General features: G+C 41.5%; 2 protein-coding genes and 1 long non-coding RNA gene across 3 annotated transcripts in view; 1 reads left to right on the top strand and 2 right to left on the bottom strand.

Annotated features, from left to right (window-relative positions):
• LOC124043887 (alkyldihydroxyacetonephosphate synthase, peroxisomal-like) overlaps window positions 1–5,260 on the bottom strand; it is a 46,400-nt gene extending 41,140 nt beyond the window's left edge. The window contains exon 1 of the mRNA XM_046362986.1: window positions 5,015–5,260. Coding sequence (XP_046218942.1) covers window positions 5,015–5,220 — 206 coding nt within the window. The 5' untranslated portion in view covers window positions 5,221–5,260. The remainder of the gene's footprint in view (window positions 1–5,014) is intronic.
• Window positions 5,261–7,028: 1,768 nt separating this feature from the next.
• Window positions 7,029–8,959, bottom strand: LOC124042900. Its single transcript, XR_006840223.1, has 2 exons — window positions 8,628–8,959; window positions 7,029–7,743 (listed from the first exon to the last, which is right to left on the bottom strand). It is a non-coding gene; the product is annotated as an uncharacterized LOC124042900 (long non-coding RNA).
• A 1,552-nt stretch (window positions 8,960–10,511) lies between these two features.
• On the top strand, window positions 10,512–17,280 carry LOC124043886 (nuclear factor erythroid 2-related factor 2-like). Its single transcript, XM_046362985.1, has 5 exons — window positions 10,512–10,740; window positions 14,176–14,451; window positions 14,718–14,810; window positions 14,932–15,111; window positions 15,680–17,280. Exons 1-5 carry the CDS (start codon window positions 10,699–10,701, stop codon window positions 16,928–16,930), a joined length of 1,842 nt encoding a protein of 613 aa, XP_046218941.1. The 5' UTR covers window positions 10,512–10,698; the 3' UTR covers window positions 16,931–17,280.
• The last annotated feature ends 216 nt before the right edge of the window (window positions 17,281–17,496 follow it).

Raw genomic sequence — 17,496 nt, 5'->3', positions numbered from 1 at the left:
TGCATTCCTGCAACATTGTTTTGTTGAAAAACTTTTTGAACTCAATGAAATTACGCTAATTGATTGCTCCCAAATTGGCGATTTCAATTTATAGGATTCATATAAAATTCTATAAATATAGTAACCAATATCCAGTTTGGACCAAACCTCTTCTTAACAATGATTAAGACGTGAAGTCAAAAGACACCCACGGACCACACAAACCAAGCCCACCCCAAAGGCCAGTATACAGTATCAGTTCTCTATGTCTGACAAGTGCTATGAAGCTACAGCTAGGAGCATTGTTTCTTTACACCATGTAATGGCTTCTCAGTGAATTTGGTGATGGTTATTTAGCCCTGTTCTGAGTTATGACCACAAGGTGGTGCTGTTTCTGCTATTTGTTAAATTCTCAGTTTTGTTAATTTAATAAAATATTTTCATACTTAAAATTCTATTTTTTTTAAAATAAAGTAACAATAAAATAACAATAATGAGGCAATATACAGGGGGTAGAAGCAGATAATGAGCTTTTTGGACCTAGACTTGGCACTCTGGTACCGCTTGCCGTGCAGTAGCAGAGAGAACAGTGACTTGAGTGACCTTGGGTGACTGGAGTCTAACACTTTTTTGGGCCCTCCTCTGACACCGCCTAGTATATAGGTCCTGAATGGCAGGAAGCTTGGCCCAAGTGATGTACTGGGCTGTACGCCCTGCCCTCTGTAGCGCCTTAAGGTCGGATGCCGAGCAATTGCCATACCAGACGGTGATGCAACCGGGCAGGATGCTCTCGACGGTGCAGCTGTAGAACTTTTTAAAGATCTGGGGACCCATGCCAAATCTTCTCAGTCTCCTGAGGGGGAAAAGGCGTTGTCGTGCCCTCTTCACGACTTTCTTGGTGTGTTTGGACCATGAGTTTGTTGGTGATGTGGACACCAATGAACTTGAAACTCTCAACCAGCTCCACTACAGCCCCGTTGATGTGAATGGGAGCGTGTTCAGCCCTCCTTTTCCTGTCATCCATGATCACCTTGGTCTTACTCACGTTGAGGGAGAGGTTGTTATCCTGGCACCACACTGCCAGGTCTCTGACCTCCTCCCTATAGGCGGTCTCATCGCTGTCGGCGATTATACCTACCACTGTTGTGTCATCAGCAAACTTGATAATGGTGTTGGAGCCGTGATTGGCCACACAGTCGTGGGTGAACAGGAAGTACAGGAGGGGCCTAAGCCCACACCCCTGAGGGGCCCCCGTGTTGAGGATCAGTGTGGCAGATGTATTGTTGCCTACGCTTACCACCTGGGGGTGGCCCATGATCCAGTAGCAGAGGGAGGTGTTTAGTCCCATGGTCTTTAATTTAGTAATGAGCTTTGTGGGCACTATGGTGTTGAACGCTGAGCTGTAGTGAATGAACAGCATTCTCACATAGGTGTTCTTTTTGTCCAGGTGGGAAAGGACAATGTGGAGTGCGATTACGATTGTACCATCTGTGGATCTGTTGGGGCGGTATGTGAATTGGAGTGGGTCTACGGTTTCCGGGATGATAGTGTTGTGAGCCATGACCAGACTTTCAAAGCACTTCATGGCTACAGACATGGGTGCTATGGGGTGGTAGTCATTTAGGCAGGTTACCTTTGTTTTCTTGTCACAGGGACTATGGTGGTCTGCTTGAAACATGTAGGTATTACAAACCCGATTCGGGAGAGGTTGAAAATTATACTTGCCAGTTGGTCCGCGCATGCTCAGAGTATACGTCCTGGTAATCCATCTGGCCCCGGGGCTTTGTGAATGATGACCTGTTTAAAGGTCTTGCTCACATCGGGTATGGAGAGCGTGATCACTGAGCAGCTCACAGCTGGGTTTCTCTTTGTAGTATGTAATAGTTTGCAAGTTCTGCCACATCAGACGAGCGCCAGAGCCGGTGTAGTAGGAATCAACCTTAGTCCTGTATTGACACTTTGCCTGTTTGATGGTTCGTCTGAGGGCATAGCGTTATTTCTTATAAGTGTCCGGGTTAGTGTCCCGCTCCTTGAAAGTGGCAGCTCTAGCCTTTAGCTCAGTGTGGATGTCACCAGTAATCCATGGCCTCTAGTTGGGATATGTACGTGCAGTCACTGTGGGGACGATGTCATCAATGCACTTAATGAAGCAGGTGACTGAGGTGGTATACTCCTCAATGCCATTTGTATGAATCCCAGAACCTAGTCTGTGCTAGCAAAACAGTCCTGTAGCGTAGCATCTACGTCATTTGACCACTTTATATTGAGCGAGTCAGGTTGTACTTCCTGCTTTTAATCAGGAGGTGAGAGTTATCATCAAGATTTTCCAAATGGAGGGCGAGGGAGAGCTTTCTACACATCTCTGTGTGGAGCAAAGGTAGTCTAGAATTTTTTTTCCCTCTGATTGTGCGTGACATTCAAATAGAAATTAGGAAAAACGGATTTAAATTTGCCTGAATTAAATTCCCTGGCCACTAGGAGCGTCACTTCTAGATTAGTATTTTCTTGTTTACTTACGGCCTTATACAGCTTGTTGAGTGCGGTCTTAGTGCCAGCGTCGGTTTGTAGTGGTAAATAGACGGCTACAAAAAAATATAGATGAGATCTCTATTGGTAGATAGTGTAGTCTGCAGCTTATCATGAGCGACTCTACCTCAGGCAAGCAATAGCTCAAGACTACCTTAATATTAAACATCACGCACCAGCTATTATTGACAAATAAACACACCCCCACCCTTCGTCTTACCGGATGTAGCTGTTCTGTCGATGCACAGAAAACCCAACCAAGTGTAGATAATCCGTGTCATTGGCAGGATTGTCTCGAACCGAGCTCATCCAGTTTATTCTCCAGTGATTGCACGTTGGCTAATAGAATGGATGGTAGTGGCGGGTTACCCACTTGCCAACGAATTCAAAAAAGGCACCTTGATCTCCTTTTCTTTATGTGAATGATGGGGATTTGGGCCTTGTCTGGGAGCAACATTATATCCTTTGAGTCAGCCTCATTAAAAAAAAAAGTATTCGTCCAGTTCAAGGTAAGTAACCGCTGTTCTGATAGTAGTATCAACATTATGTACAAAATAAGTTAAACAAAGCGGAAAAAAAAAACACAAAATAGAACAATTGGTTAGGAGCCTGTAAAACTGCATAGATCCCCTCCCACGCCATTCCTACGATATGGCCGTATACGGTTATATTTATTGAATATTGTCGGAATCCTATAAATTAAAAAAAGGGCCATCTAGCTTAAATTTACCAGAGGTCAAATTATATTTCAACATAATAATGTTACAGGAATGCTTATCTTTATATGTTTCTAACTGCAGAAACAATTTCAAAACAACCTGAGATGGTGGGTGTCATTGCTTGCTGAAATGACATGGAACAACCCAAGTTCAATTCCAGAAAATGTAGGCAAATGTAGGCAAATTCATCGAGGTTACATTTATGTGTACTGATAATAATGCAAGTGGTCCACAAGTGGTCCATTCTTTCTAATTTGGATAATGGTGGAAGGGGGGCACTCAAACGAGGGAAATAGGCATAGCTTATGTCTTATTTATTGTCATAGCTCAAACAATAGTGTCCATGAACCAGCACTAAAATGACCATCCATTGGGTAATAGAGAGAGAGATTCCACCAAACCGGAAAATCAAAAATGTTAAACGCAACAATTTCAAAGATTTGACTGAGTTACAGTTCATATAAGGAAATCAGTCAATTGAAATACATTCATTAGGCCCTAATCTATGGATTTCACATGACTGGGAAGGGGTGCAGCCACAGGACCACCCACTGTGGAGTCAGGTCCAGCCAATCAGAATTCGTTTTTTTTCCGTCAAAAGGGCTTTATTACAGACATAAATACTCCTCAGCACCCTTGGCAAATTAGAAATGCTCACTAACAAATTTGTTCAAAGAATTTGAGAGAAATAAGGTTTTTGTGCATATGGAACATTTCTGAGATGTTTTATTTCAGCTCATGAAAAATGGGACCAACACTTTACATGTTAAGTTTATATTTTTGTTCTGTATAAATATGAAAGTGTCCTCTCGTCATCCTTGTCGCTTAAACATATCTGACACTAGAGGTCACTACAGCACGATTGTGAAAGCTGAACAGCCCACTCGCCTCAAAAGGAATTGAGAGTCAGACCACCACAGGTCTTGGCCAATCAGATCCATGTTTTAGGCAGAAAGTTTTACTGGTGAACTTTATCCCATTCTGACTTCTGTCAATTGTGTTGACTGGGAGAGGGTGTCCCACACCTAAATCCCAACTAAATCTGTAAAAACAACTTCTAGATAAAAATAGATTATAAGACTACATATATAACTTTCACCATCGTAATGACCACTTGTTTTCTGCTCAAGAATATAGCGTCTAATTCTGGGCATGTCAGTCAAACAGAGCTGAGATTTCCCTAGTTGTTCAGAATAGTGTCAGTATCAAAACAATGCCAGTAGCCTATTAAGCTATAGTTAACAATATAGATGTGAAATGGAATAAGCTACCTTGAAATAGTTTGAAATGTTGGCAAGCTGATCTTGTAGTTTTACATAAACTCCAGCTGCCCACTGTCACTGAGAGTGGCTAGCGGTGCTCACATAACGTTGGCAAGTTATGACAAAATGGTACAGGAAATGATGTACGATTGACCTCAACTCAATATCAAACATTCCTATAACACATTCCAAGCAGCCTACAACAACAACAATTAAAAAGAGTTGGATAGAATACAGTCCCGCCGCACCCACTTCTTCGATGAATGAACACTTTGTTTGAGGACCATTAACGTTGGCGCACATAGAACTGGCTAATTTCCTTCGTTAAATGAAATCGGAAATGTATGAATAATCATATGCCGAGGAGGTCCTCTCCGTTTGTAAAAGACACCAATACTGTGTTTTAATAACAAGGAAATGCATGACAGCTGTTTCATACTGTATGACAATCACTTTTAGCTACTAGCTAGCATTTCAGCGTAGCCATCCTCCATCCACTGCTATCGCATCACCACCGCCAAGTCCTACCTCTTTCTCGGCACCGTTCCTTTATTCGCTTCAGCTTTGCATTCAGTTGCGATAGTTCCCGAGTCGTCGTCCTTATGTTTCTGTAAATGCCCGGCAATTATCCTCAATCTTTGCTGTGCAATTCGCTGGCTCTCGGAGCTGTTGCTGTCTGACGCCATGCTGCTTCCGTGTTTGTGCAGGGAGAGGCAGCTGTCAGAGGTCAGCATAGGGATAGAATGTGTGTTCGAGCGGTAAGCCTAACGAAGACGACTGTAGAGTGACGTCGGGGGAGGGGCATCTGTAACAGCCACAAGTCTGACACTTTAATGGTTTTGCAACAGCAAGGCTCAGATCGACATGGCAGCGTCAACATAGCTGCTATTGTTTATAAGAGTTTGTCTGTTGTCTAAACGTTTCTATATCCCCATATCACACACTCACAACTGGAAACATGTGTGTACAATTCATTGGTTAGAGTGGGGTCTCAAATATCACTTTTCATTTGTATCCCCTGTAGCTTTAGAATTGCACAAAGTTGGTTGCTGTTTCAGTCAGGTATTTGGCCACGTTTACTTGGGGCAAACAAAACACCCAAATGATTGGTAGACAAATAGTGCCTCCCACAATGCAGGTGATAGCTGCATAGTGCAGCTGGAGAGAAGTAAATGCAGCGACCATAAGACGATTTCCTCGAAACTGCATGACCTTTGATCACATGATTTTTGTAAAGTTCATGCTGTTACTGTAACCAATGGAATTGCTACTTATAAAGCTACAGTCACTGTTGTGCAGAATAATCTGTTTGTATTGGAATAATAAATTGCAACCCCTCCCAGGTTGTAATTTATTATGCCATGGTAAGTATTGTAGCATATACCTACAATCAAAATATGTTAAAAATAATCATGTTGATCTGGACTGTCAGTTGAATTCATAGTCTGGTATGAATTTGACTATAGTTACATTTTCCCCAGCCCCATCAGCCTTACAAACAAAGTTGCAGGGTCAGACTGTTGCTGGATACAGAAATTACAGAGTGAGCCTTTAATTAATGGAAAATGTATGCCTTTCTCTTTAACAGATTTGACTTTATAGTTTACCACATGATCCAGGGGTGTATTCATTACCCCGATTCTGTTGCAAAATGTTTTGTCTGTCGCAAAAGGGTTTGCAACAGGAACCATTTAGTCCAAACTGAAAACGCATTGCAACAAAAATTTGTTTTTATTGGACAAATTCAAGTAGGTCACTCCCTGCTTTGTTCTATTGCTCTGTTTGCTTACGTTTGGTTCTTAAACGGTAAACTGTTTCAATTGCAAGACGTATTGAATACACCCCAGCTCTCTAAATATTAGACCATGAATAAACTTTAAAAACACAGAAAAAATAGGTTTCATTTAAAGACAGTGATCATATTGAATGGGAACCAAAATATGCCATGTTGGTGTAGTGTTTAAATCTATGCATGTATCTTTAAGACTAACAAATATGTGCCCTTTGAAGGAGCCATTGATTTTATTGCACTTTAAGGTATTTTTTATATTTTCTTCCATTTGTTGAAAGCTTTGATTTGAAAGAACCATAATACATATAACCCCCCCCCCCCCTTCCACAGGGATGCTGGCCCATGTTGACTCCAATACTTCCCACAGTTTTGTCAAGTTTGCTGGATGTTCTTTGGGTGGTGGACCATTCTTGATAACCGGAAACTGTTGCGTGAAAAACACAGCAGCGTTGCTGTTCTTGACACTCAAAACGGTGCACCTGGCACCTACAGTACCATACCCCGTTCAAAGGCAGTTACATATTTTGTCTTGCCCATTCATCCTCTGAATGCCACACATACACAATCCGTGCCTCAATTGTCTCAAGGCTTCAAACTCCATATTTAACCCGTCTCCTCCCCTTCGTCTACACTGATTGAGGTGGATTTAGCAAGTGACATCAATAAGGGATCATAGCATTCACCTGGATTAACCTGGTCAATCTATGTCATGGAAAGTGCAGGTGTTCATAATATTTTGTCCACTCAATGTACATCTCTGAAATAGTTTTATACTTACATTCCAACAATGAATGATACAACAGACAATTATCTAGCATTCGCATGACACAATGTCAATACTCAACAGAAAATGATGAAGAAAAAAAGTATCTGAATTGGGACATTCATGTTTATGGGTTTGATATGGTTATGAGATGTTTGACCACTACATTGTATGACCGAGGACAGTGAAAATGAGGTTTGAACATTTCAACTGCTGTTGTTTATCTTTCCTTCTCACGTCCATTGAGTCACATGACCAAGTGATAGTGAGGTATGACTGGAGTCTCCATATGGCCCACTATCATCCTATAGGAAATTATTTAACACTCTACCATGGCTTTCTGGGAGTCCATTTTTCATTAATAGTTCAGACATTTCACTCTGATACCAATAGACCAAGTGCGTGTTTACTTATAAGCAGATACATACTACAAAAGTTGGTGAAAACTCATGAGTCATTGTCAAAAGAAAAACTTTATTCTCCCTTTTTCAGTCCGCAAGTGGCATGTGAAATAATTGTTCCACTCTCCAGATGGTAGGTTTGTTTCCCGCAGGCCGGAGCATTAACTCCCAAAACAAAGTTCTGTAATGCACTGACTGCAAACAATTAGAGTCGAAGTGTATCACAGAACTTTACTTGGAAAGCCAGAGTGCCACATCGTAGGCTATTCGTTTGTGCCAACCCATTTCACCACTCCTTCACCTGCAACATATAACAAGAGAGTGAAATGTAGTAGCTACATTTCCCATTGGTGTGCTTGCTTGGTGAACACTTTGATTTAACATAATAGTGTGGAAAATATGTAATTGAGAGTCGGCTTAACCTCACAACACAGTATTGAGACCTAACCGAAGTTAAATCCAACATGATTTGAGATTTTTTTTTAATGGAATCAGTCACAGCTGAGTGATTAAAAAAAGTGCATTAAATGAAACTTAGAAGAGTAAGCCAGTAACTCTGGGCCTATTAAGACAACATAGAATAGAGTGAATGAGAAGCCTGCTGTTGGGAACTTAGATTGATTCTCACACTCTGCCACCAACCCACCACCACAGAAATGATTAAATCATACAATATTATACAATATGTGGGAATCAAGCTTTTCTTTGTGTTTACTTTGCAGTTCAACCTTGACTATCTTCAAGGTTGTAAAGTGAACAATTCGGGCACTTCATATGTAGAACAGATGACGTGTCTAAAGGCTCCAAATTTGGAATCCTGTATTTCTTTATGCTGAATATTTCCCTCCTGGAGTAATACACCCACATTCATTATGCAAATGTATGGCCGATTTGTTGAGTTTTTCCACAAGCCACAGACGGAAGTTTACAATTAAAATGATAAATACACGGTCTACCTGTAAAACAAGGCAAACATGACATTTTCCACTTCAGTTTAGCATACAAGTTTATATAAAATAAAGTTTGGAGAGTTGCTAACTGCAATGAAGTTACAAAGTGCAACATCAAACAGTGAATGAAAAGATGTTGGAATTCGATTAGCAGATGTTTAAATGCCATAGCTTCCTATTCGAAATGTGAGAAAACTATAATAAGAAGCAAGAAAAGCAACTGATCATACTGTACCTGGCAGAAGTGAGAGCTGTTAAAGGGGGCAGCTGCAATCCAGCACGAGGGCAAAAAGATCAGAAAATGCAACAAAAAAAAACAGTGGGCTATATACAATTGTTGCAGGACTAACTGTAAAAAAACCAGGAGATTTTCCTCTTCTCCATTTCGCGGTTGACGTCCCTCGTTGGAGCCTACATACAGTGTTCGTATAGCTGGCTTCACGCCGCTTTTACCTCTTCTTCTTTCAGCCCTGTGCACAGCTGGAAGAATGTCGACGTGGAGCTGCCAAACGTGAACGCGTATTCGTGGGCGCGCTTGAGAGAAAAATCCATATAGTGTCATTTGAATTCAGATAGTGGGACAGTGGGCTGCACTGTATAGGTAAGGCATAGCTAGAGGTATAGTGAGGCTCTTTACATATACGTGTCAGAGAGCGTGGTTTAAAGACCACCACATTACAAGACGTTTCAAACGCTGCTTATAATTGCAATGTGGTCCCAACCTCCTATTGCACTCGTGTCAGAATGTTATACTACATCGGCGCTGTCAAGGATCTCATTGTAACTAGTGTAATATTCCAGCAACATGTTTCAGCAAAGGCATACCTTATTTACTTTAAATAATGAAGACATATACCTAAATATCAAGTTATGGATGATGGGGAGGATAATATAATGATACTCTTATTTTTTTCAACGTTTGTGCATACACAACTAGGCTATATTGGAGAATGTGAAATGTTCCGATTGTTTTGAAAATATAAATTATTGTGTATAGCCTACTTTTATGTGAAATAATATTTCATAGGCTTTAAAAAAAATAGATTTGGTATCTAACCCTGGTCGTCAATTTCAAAGGCAACCGTGTGTAGCCTACCATTTGCCTGGCTACCCAAACTCCTTGCTCCGGCCAAACGCTACGTCACGCCCACGGACGTGAACATAGAGCGGCGTCAGGAGACGCTACCATCTGGTCTTGAGTCAACAGTCTGTCTTTGCAGGGTCTCAAGCAAAGGGAAACATGTGAGGCTATGACTGTGCACCATCTCCGTTTTACATTTGAATAACGTATACTAAGCCAACTGTGTCAATGGTGTGGCTGAGTCTACAGAGTGTGTAAGGGGAGGGCCTGGGGCCTGCTGTAGTATAGGTTAGGCTACTGTACAAATGAATTAAATAGTTAGGCGTCATCTAAACCAGAAGAGGTCGCTATTTAACAGATCGATTTTCAGGAGTTGCCATCCCATCTCTCTCCTAGTTGGATTAGCTGTGAGCAGATTTGGGCCTACTGCAGACAACTACAGATATCAATGTTGACTAACAATTGTTCCTTATTATAGTTTCAGTTTCTAATCCTTATTTTATTCATTACATACTTGATTCCCATTGTAACCTATCGTCCTACCCTGTAGACAAATGCAGTTTGCAAGTCTATTCACTGCAGCTTTATAGCATTCTGCATGAAATCAATGCGGGTATTTAGTCTGTCAAGGTGATACAATTGGTAAATGTGCCTTACATTTTGGAACAATGCTGACAATAGTTGTAAAAACTGTTGTAATAACATTGTAATAACTGTAAATCTTATATTATTATTATATTAGTTCATAACTCAACCAAGATGCTGTTATCAAAAATACCTCTTCTAGTGTCATGAATCTATAGTGGCAGATATTATGTAAATGTATCTGGACACTTCTTGAATACACTTTACATTTTTTAGGTTAAATAACAAATGACTTGTTTATAAACGTGAAGCAAATGTAACATTGGCTGTCCGGAGCACAGCCACAAACTGGCCTTATCGAACCAATAGGACGTTGAGTGGGACGATCCCAGCGCTGCTCTCTCCGAGCCCTTGACTGGCTGACGCAACTTGTGGGCAAGGCTATCAGACTGCTTGGGGTTTTCCGTAAACTTTCACAAGATTAGAAGCACTATTTCCTTCATAGTCAAAACATTGCTGGGCCGGACTCCTCGCCTTCGGATAGTCCACCATTTTATATTTCTGTGAAGGATTACAAATATATATTTTTATATAGGCCTATTGGTTTTTTCTTTACGAAGGGACAAGCCAACTATCCACTATGATGGAAACTGAGATGCATAAAATGAATCCTAGTCAACAGGTAAATATTATGTTGTTATTGGCTACTATATTCAACTCAGTAGGCTTTGTAAAACATCTCAAGGTTGATATATTGATAAAATGTTCCTTGGCCTACAGTCGAAAAACTATTTAATGGATAGTTCAAACTATTGAAATGAAATAAGGCCTACACTCATGTTACCTGATATGAACAAACTGTCAAATTCAACATTTTCCATAATAATCGGTATATTATTTAATTAATTAAATTAAACGAATCGTAAATATGCTTTCTTAGCCTATAGCCTATCATAATCATATGTGAGCTTGTTGTGCTGTAGTTTTGACATTTACAATCGCGTTTCTAGCACTTAGGCTACAATTTCCGTCTCTGCGCTGTAGTCGACAGGTCTGTTCATAGAGATTTCTGCAAAGTCATGGATGGTTGGCTGCCCGGAGCATACAACTAAATTGAGCGAAAAATAACAATTGAATATCCGCTTAATATCGTAATCCATATGTGTAACGATGCAATTATTGTCAAGTAAAAAATATGCCAAGATGACAAAAGTTTTCCCCAGACAGACCATTTATTTTTATGTCGGTGTGCTTGTTTTTTGGCCGTCGGAATCTCCCAATGCGCCACTAGAGCCCCATCCTGTGTTCCCGTAGATGGCATCCATAGGCCTACCTTTGCTCCATATATACAGTTGATTGTAGGATTGCACTTGAATGTAGTAAGCTATGGGAACTGGGTTTGTAAAAAATAAATGCTCCATTTCCTGGTGGATTCTGCAAGTTAGTGTAAATAAATGCTCTTCCTTTTCCTTTCTCAAACAACATCTCTTTGTCCCAGCTAATCTTGGAATTGATTTGATTTTCTATGTACATAGGTTCTCTGGACAAATGGCCAACTGTGTCAAATTAACAAATGCGTAGGCTATTCTTTATTATAATAACCCAGAAGTGGTTGTAGTTCTGCAGCTGGCCTTGGTATACAAACAGTTAATAACACGTTAATCTAGTAATCAATTGACGACAGGTTCCCCCAGATTAAAGAGTAAACCTGCGTTGGGGAATGTTCAGTAGGATTGTAACCAGATGTGTTTCTTTTTTTGGGGAGAAAAAAAGATGTTGGAGTAAAGGCTTTATCCCAAAACCAAACTCATCTGATTGTGTTTTGAACAATTTGCCTTGACAAAGGAAAAGTATGTTAATTAATATGCAACTTTTATCATTTTTTTTAGGTATCAAGGAATTATGTATATAGGTCCACAAATCAGTTGTTTTACTGTCACTTAATTCCTGTACTGTTGGAATTGGTGGTCGGCTTGTTTTTAAGTGGTGTCTATACCCCTAATATGTTTTTATTCTGTTGTTTGAGTTGCTGCACATTCTGAGATGAAAAATCAGCTACTCAAAGTATGTCTGGGATTCAAACAAAGAGATGTTGTTTGAGAATGGAAAAGGAAGAGCTTTTATGTACACTAACTTGCAGAATCAACCAGGAAAATGAGCATTTCTTTTTACAAACCCAGTTCCCATAGCTTATTACATTCAAGTACTATTGCAAAATATCAGTGAACTAACCAGAATGTTTCACAAGTACTTTGTGGATAAATACTTCACTCCACCAAGATAGTTCATAACAAAATAGTTACTGAGTTTAAAAAGTGAAGTCGCTCATCCAAACAATTTACCAAAATGGTCCCAATGGAAGTCAACATCTTCCGTTCACAATAGTTACATCATCTTTTTTTGAGAGGGAGGATCAGTAATTTGTGAATGTACACAGATCACTCATCTCTGCATGAATGAGTGGAGTTGAGTGTCATTGACAACATGAACAGCTTAAAGTGGCTCCAGTCATTTTATTTTATTCAAAAGGGATTATGAAATGTGTTGATGAAACTAGATAAAGTTCATTTGCCTTTTATGACAAAATTCATCGATCCTGTATGATGAAAGTGTCTATAAAAGAACAAGGCATTGTCCTTTTCAAGATTTCTTCACTCTTCTAGACTGCAACTGATAGTTGTGTGGGCTAAAGGCATGACACATGGACTCAATCTGCTGTTTTTGAAAGGAGAAAACATGGCTGACCACAAAAGCTGCTTTCATCCAGCAGCTGTTAGGTCAGTTTAGGCCATTCTTCCTCGTCTCCACAGTCATAATTTATGGTTGCGTGTACTCACTCCTCTGACCAAGATTAATAGTGGGACTTATTGCCCTGACCAGACCTTCTGACGTTACGGGCTTTAACGGTCATGGACTATTGCTGGCTTTGACGTAACGACCAAGGCAAATAGGGTTAAAAAGTAGTCAGCAGCACTGCACATCTGATGCACACAAACAGAAAGCCAATGTTTGTTGTTTATTATACCCATTTCTGAATAAGAGGTCACGGGTTGAACTTATAATGGTCATGTTTAACACTTGATTTGGTCTACACAGTAATAAATCAATTACTTGTGCTCATTCTTTTTACGATACAGAGTTAGCTAAGTTGAAATCGATCAGTGTTAACAAATAACATCAAGTTCCAAATCCACATCCTCTTTACACTTCTGCTTTGTTAGTCATCTGATCTGTCTCTCTTTATATCCTCTGTCTTCTCTCTGTTCTGTTCATGTGACCAAGTCTCTCTGAATGTATAGTTTGCCTTTATTACCCAGAAACAAACAGTCACATGCTCAGAGCTTTCAGTGTGACCTAATGTTCGGTTTATGCAATCTCCCAAGGCCCTTGTGAAACACTTCCTTCTGTAAATAAGGTTTGTGTAATGGATGTTAAAAGGCCCAAGGGAGACCAGCACAGTTTATCTCTGGACATTCCTGAATTTACACGCAGAAAGCTAATAAACATCGGCCACAGTGAGGTAGAAGTGGAGGACCAAATGATCTTGTTATAAAACGTGCTATACACCAGTGTGGAATACAGTAAGCACTTCCTCTGAACATATCCGTACTAAACTCTATTGCCAGGTCTCAACGCAATATGGTTCTCCAAATACAGTAGTGAATGTAGTGACCTTGTGGTTCATTGTGGTATATCAAATAAAAAGTAAACCACATTACATTTCAAGCTGTATGAATGAACTTTTCTCCTCAGAGTGATCATTGATTTAATTCGTTTTTGGTCTAAGCTACTGATGCAACAGACAGAGATGCAAGACCTGTTGTCTTTTCAATTATTTGCTCCTCTGCCTGGAAAGCAGCTAAGAGGCACTCTGTGGGTGGGGACTGAACTCTGGGGAAATAGAGAAGTTCCTCTATTATTCAGGCGGCTTCTTCCTCATTACATTCTAGTCAGTCGTCGTAGGACAGACACCCGAAGGGACGGGGGGTGTGGCACTCTAGCGAGAGCCAGTATCCATGCTACTTCACAGCGGGCACACACTTCCTTGTTCCTAGTGCACAATCTCCTCGTGTATGGTGTTTTGTGAGTTTCAGTCTAACCTGTTGTCTCTTGGCAGGACGTGGACCTAATCGACATCCTGTGGAGGCAGGACATTGACCTGGGCGCAGGGCGAGAGGTGTTTGACTACTGCCACCGTCAGAAGGAGCATGAGTTGCAGCGGCAGCGGGTGCAGGAGGAGGAGAAGAGGCAGCAGCTGCTGAGAGAGCAGGAGAAGGCCTTGCTGGCTCAGCTACAGTTGGATGAGGAGACGGGGGAGTTCGTGCCCCGCCTTGCACCCAGCAGCCAGTCACCGCAGTCTGCCACCACCGCCGCATCCCCTCAAGTCACACAGGTACAGTACACACACAGCTATCAGTCATGTCAGAGGCTGGCCACTGCCCTCCCTGCACTGGGTTGGGTGCAGCTCCGCTGTAGCTAGGTAACCACCTCATCCAGTGTAATTAGGGAAAAACAGGTGGCTCTGTAGTTTTGCATTGGTGGATTTGTCTCTTTAGAAACTAATCTGTGAAGACCTTTGACTAGGTAGCGCACTCTGTTCAAATTCCTACCTATTCTTTTGCAAGAGGGGTTACATATACTTTGAATCTTTCCCTTCAGAATGTCAGCTTCACAGAAGACGGAGATGCCATGTCATTTGATGAATGTATGCAGCTGCTGGCAGAGACCTTCCCACTGGTAGAGGCTACGGCAGTAAGAATACATTCACTTTTAGATTTAAAAATATATATCCCTCAAACAAATTAAAAAACAATATCTCATGTCTGTTCCGGTCTTTTACAGTGTTCCACTCCCCCCTTTTTTTGTATTGTAGACCGCTTCCATCTGTCTGGACGTCACTGTAGCGCCATCCCCAAACAGCAACCATGTCATGGCATGTGAGCTACCAGCATTGACCCAGCCACCCCTCCTCCCAGCCTCCCAGCCCCCACAGAGAACCTCCCCAGATTTGGAGCAGGCCTGGATGGAGCTTTTGTCCCTTCCTGAGCTGCAGGTACAATAGGCAGATTCTACCACCTCAATGGTACGATGCTCAGCGGTGTAAAAAAAACACCCAAAGAATGCATGGATTGCAGCAGCCATGCATGAGAGAACCTACTCACCTTTGTCCTGTGTGTTTGAATGGGACACATAGCAGAAGCAGATAATACAGCTAAATCCACTGTGATCAGGTTTCCACAGAGCACTGTTGCCTCAGAGCTGCTTGTGTCCTTGGTAACACTTAAATAGCGCTCTAATGTTTAGCAGTGGATGAAGGTAGTAGCATGGAAACAAACCAGAAAATACTTTACGTACAGTACAAGTACAGTGCAAAATTACATGCTAAGATGTTAATCAATTAAGGATTCGCAATTTATTTGGAATATTGAACCTGTGCAAAGTTTCAACTACTATTGAGAATAAAATACAAAGGTTTGAAACGAAGTCTTAGTAAACGCTGAATAACAGCTAGTCCATGTGATGGTACTATACTGCATTTTACTATAATGTTACATATTGACGTCTGATAAACTGCATGGGTTACTGGATTTGTTGTGACTCTTCTGAATCTTGTTTTCCAGCAATGCCTGAATATGCAAATTAAGGACACACTGGATCAGACAGGAGGATATCTGCCCACTAACACCACCCCTGAAGTGCAGGATCCAAACTACAGCTTCTACACATTGCCCAACCTGGCAGAGGTGGCGTCAAATGCAGCAGAGGTCTGCCCACCTGAATTCATCAACGCCTTTGAGGAGAGCTTTCCCAGCATGGCTCCTCTTGACCACCTCAATCAGATGACCCTAAAGGCCCCAGACCTAAATACTAACTTCAGTGCAGCAACTTTCTGTGATGTATTTTATCAAGACATTGTCAACACAAAAGTGACCAGTGTCACCCTGCCTTGTGGCCAAGGAAATGGAGGTAACTCCTTGGCAGAGCTATCACACAAGCCTACTTTTACACCAATGGAATTACATGACCTTTCTCCTAGAGAAGCATTTGACAGAGGAAACAAAACTGAGATAATGCCAGAATTTCCAGATTCGGACTCAGGTGTGTCTGTGGAGGCAAGTCCACATGCTAGCTCCCCTGAGAAATCGATGTATGGGGACGGATCCTTTGGTGGCTACAGCGATTCAGACATGGAGGAGATGGACAGTAACCCTGAGAGTGCAGAGTCTGACTACTCCGAGATGTTCTCACTGTCTTTCCAACCGGATGGTTTCCAGACTTCTCCCTCTGTGTCAGCTCAGCAGCAGGACAAAAAGCCCAAACATGGCAAGACAGAGCCAGATGAGGAGACTGGCCACAACGATCCCCCATTCACCAAAGACAAGAAGAGGAGACGCTCCGAGAAGCGTCTCTCCAGAGACGAGCAGCGTGCCAAGGCCCTCCAGATCCCCTTCACTGTGGACATGATCATCAACCTGCCTGTGGACGACTTCAACGAGATGATGTCCAAGCACCAGCTCAACGAGGCCCAGCTGGCCCTGGTCAGAGACATCCGCCGGCGGGGCAAGAATAAGGTGGCTGCCCAGAACTGCCGCAAACGCAAGATGGAGAACATCGTGGAGCTGGAGTATGACCTGGACTCACTGAAGGAGGAAAAGGAGCGACTGCAGAGAGAGAAGACCAAGAATTACAGCAGCTTGCGGCAGATGAAGCAGGAGCTTAACACTCTGTACCTGGAGGTGTTCAGTCTAGTGAGGGATGAGGAAGGGAAGTCCTACTCCCCGTCCGAGTACTCCCTCCAGCAGACCACCGATGGCACAGTCTTCCTCGTCCCCCGCATTAAAAAAATGCTTTTCAAGAAAAATGACAACTAGCACTTCTCTGCTTTACTACTTGGTACTGCATTAGTAATAATACTATGCAAAGAATAACATTGTAGATGCTTGGCTTTAAGCGTTAGTAAAATAGCAGAACTATTATATAGTCCTTGCCTACTCTCCTTGAATGCCTTTATAATATTTTGGACATTTTAGTTTTTTTGTACTGGTCTCCACTTTCATCTAAGGTTGTTTTATTGATATTGCTTGTAAATACATTTATACATTATTTGCTATTGAGATATGAAAATGTGAATTGTATATATCATGTTTTAGTATGCAAATTATATTGTTGCAATCACTGTTACTTAAAAGTCTGTTTTATAAACTTTACTCTTTGATTTGCAGCTCCGTTTATTTTGTATCTTCTGACCCTTTTCTGCTTAAGGCCAGAGGGGGTGTGATATATTGCATGATGCAACGCGGAGTGCCTGGACACAGCCGTGGTATATTGGCCATATATCACAAACCCCCAAGGTGCCTTATTGCTATTATAAACTGGTTACCAATGTAATTAGAGCAGTAAAAACAAATGTTTTGTCATACCTGTGGTTTTACCGTCT

The sequence above is a fragment of the Oncorhynchus gorbuscha genome, linkage group LG09, assembly GCF_021184085.1.
Source record: "Oncorhynchus gorbuscha isolate QuinsamMale2020 ecotype Even-year linkage group LG09, OgorEven_v1.0, whole genome shotgun sequence".
In the NCBI taxonomy this organism is placed as follows: domain Eukaryota; kingdom Metazoa; phylum Chordata; class Actinopteri; order Salmoniformes; family Salmonidae; genus Oncorhynchus; species Oncorhynchus gorbuscha.
The sequence above is the reverse complement of the archived record's forward strand: the minus strand, read 5'-3'. Positions and strand labels throughout refer to the sequence as shown.

Excerpts from the sequence above, each read along its gene's own strand:
- LOC124043886 (XM_046362985.1), top strand. The coding sequence starts at position 10,699 with ATGATGGAAACTGAGATGCATAAAATGAATCCTAGTCAACAG. Across the intron at positions 10,741-14,175 it reads AAATGAATCCTAGTCAACAG|GACGTGGACCTAATCGACAT; the intron begins GTAAATATTATG and ends GTCTCTTGGCAG. Across the intron at positions 14,452-14,717 it reads CATCCCCTCAAGTCACACAG|AATGTCAGCTTCACAGAAGA; the intron begins GTACAGTACACA and ends CTTTCCCTTCAG.